At 49.5% G+C, this 1,282-nt stretch overlaps 1 protein-coding gene across 1 annotated transcript in view; it reads left to right on the top strand.

Moving 5' to 3' along the window:
- FMN2 (formin 2) overlaps positions 1-1,282 on the top strand; it is a 396,271-nt gene that overhangs the window by 120,438 nt on the left and 274,551 nt on the right. The window contains exon 7 of the mRNA XM_011955768.1: positions 2-431. Within this exon, the coding sequence (XP_011811158.1) occupies positions 2-431 (430 nt within the window). The remainder of the gene's footprint in view (position 1; positions 432-1,282) is intronic.

Consider the following 1,282-nt stretch of genomic DNA (forward strand, 5'->3'; position numbering starts at 1 on the left):
CCTCCGCCCCCACTTCCCGGAGCGGGCATACCCCCTCCGCCCCCTCTACCCGGAGCGGGCATACCTCCTCCGCCCCCTCTACCTGGAGCGGGCATACCTCCTCCGCCCCCTCTACCTGGTGCTGGGATTCCCCCACCTCCTCCCTTGCCAGGTATGGGGATTTCACCTGCTCCAGCTCCCCCACCCCCTCCACCTGGGACAGGAATCCCACCGCCCCCTCTGCTTCCTGCATCAGGCCCTCCACTCCTCCCACAAGTTGGGAGCAGCACTTTACCAACCCCACAGGTGTGTGGATTTCTTCCTCCTCCATTGCCAAGTGGCTTGTTTGGATTAGGGATGAATCAGGACAAAGGGAGTAGGAAGCAGCCCATAGAGCCTTGTCGACCAATGAAGCCTCTTTACTGGACCAGGATTCAACTACATAGTAAAAGGTAACATGAAAGTGAGCTCATCTTTGCACAGTGTGTGTCAGTGTTAGGGAAGTGTTTACTGTCAAACTCGGGAAAATTACCGTTGAATGTATTTTTAAGCACAGCTCTAAAACTTGTCTAGATTTTTACATCAATATATAGTGCAGCAGCTTGCTATTTAAAGCTTTAGGCTTTTCTCCAGAAGTACCAAAGGTGTAAAACAAATACATATATGTATCAATGTATGAGATGTAGGTATACCCATCTATGTAGTTATTGATACATGTCTTAAAGATTGAGGGATATATTTTTCTTAGCACACATGCTATGTTATCTAATTGTAAGACTGCAACTCATGCCTGAATTCCAGTGAAACTATGCTTTTATGCCCTCTGGAAAATGAATGATAGCAGGTAAGCAGAAAAATCTGTAGCCAAATTATTTTCCATGTAAGAATCTACTCCTTGCTTTCACTACTTCAAGTTTCCATTTCTGACACACAGCTTAAAAATGTAAATCAAATTCTTAAGTAAACTGACTCGGGAGCATGGTTTAGTGCACACTTTAAAATGCACAGCCCCGGGGCCGGGCGCGGTGGCTCACACCTGCAATCCCAGCACTTTGGGAGGCCCAGGTGGGCGGATCACGAGGTCAGCAGATCGAGACCATCCTGGCTAACACGGTGAAACCCCGTCTCTACTAAAAATGCAAAAAATTAGCCGGGCGTGGCGACGGGCGCCTGTAGTCCCAGCTACACAGGAGGCTGAGGCAGGAGAATGGCGTGAACCTGGGGGGCGGAGCTTACAGTGAGCCGAGATCGCGCCACTGCAGTCCAGCCTGGGCGACAGAGTGAGACTCCGTCTCAAAAAAAA

This window comes from Colobus angolensis, unplaced genomic scaffold, assembly GCF_000951035.1.
Source record: "Colobus angolensis palliatus isolate OR3802 unplaced genomic scaffold, Cang.pa_1.0 Scaffold40, whole genome shotgun sequence".
Lineage (NCBI taxonomy): Eukaryota > Metazoa > Chordata > Mammalia > Primates > Cercopithecidae > Colobus > Colobus angolensis.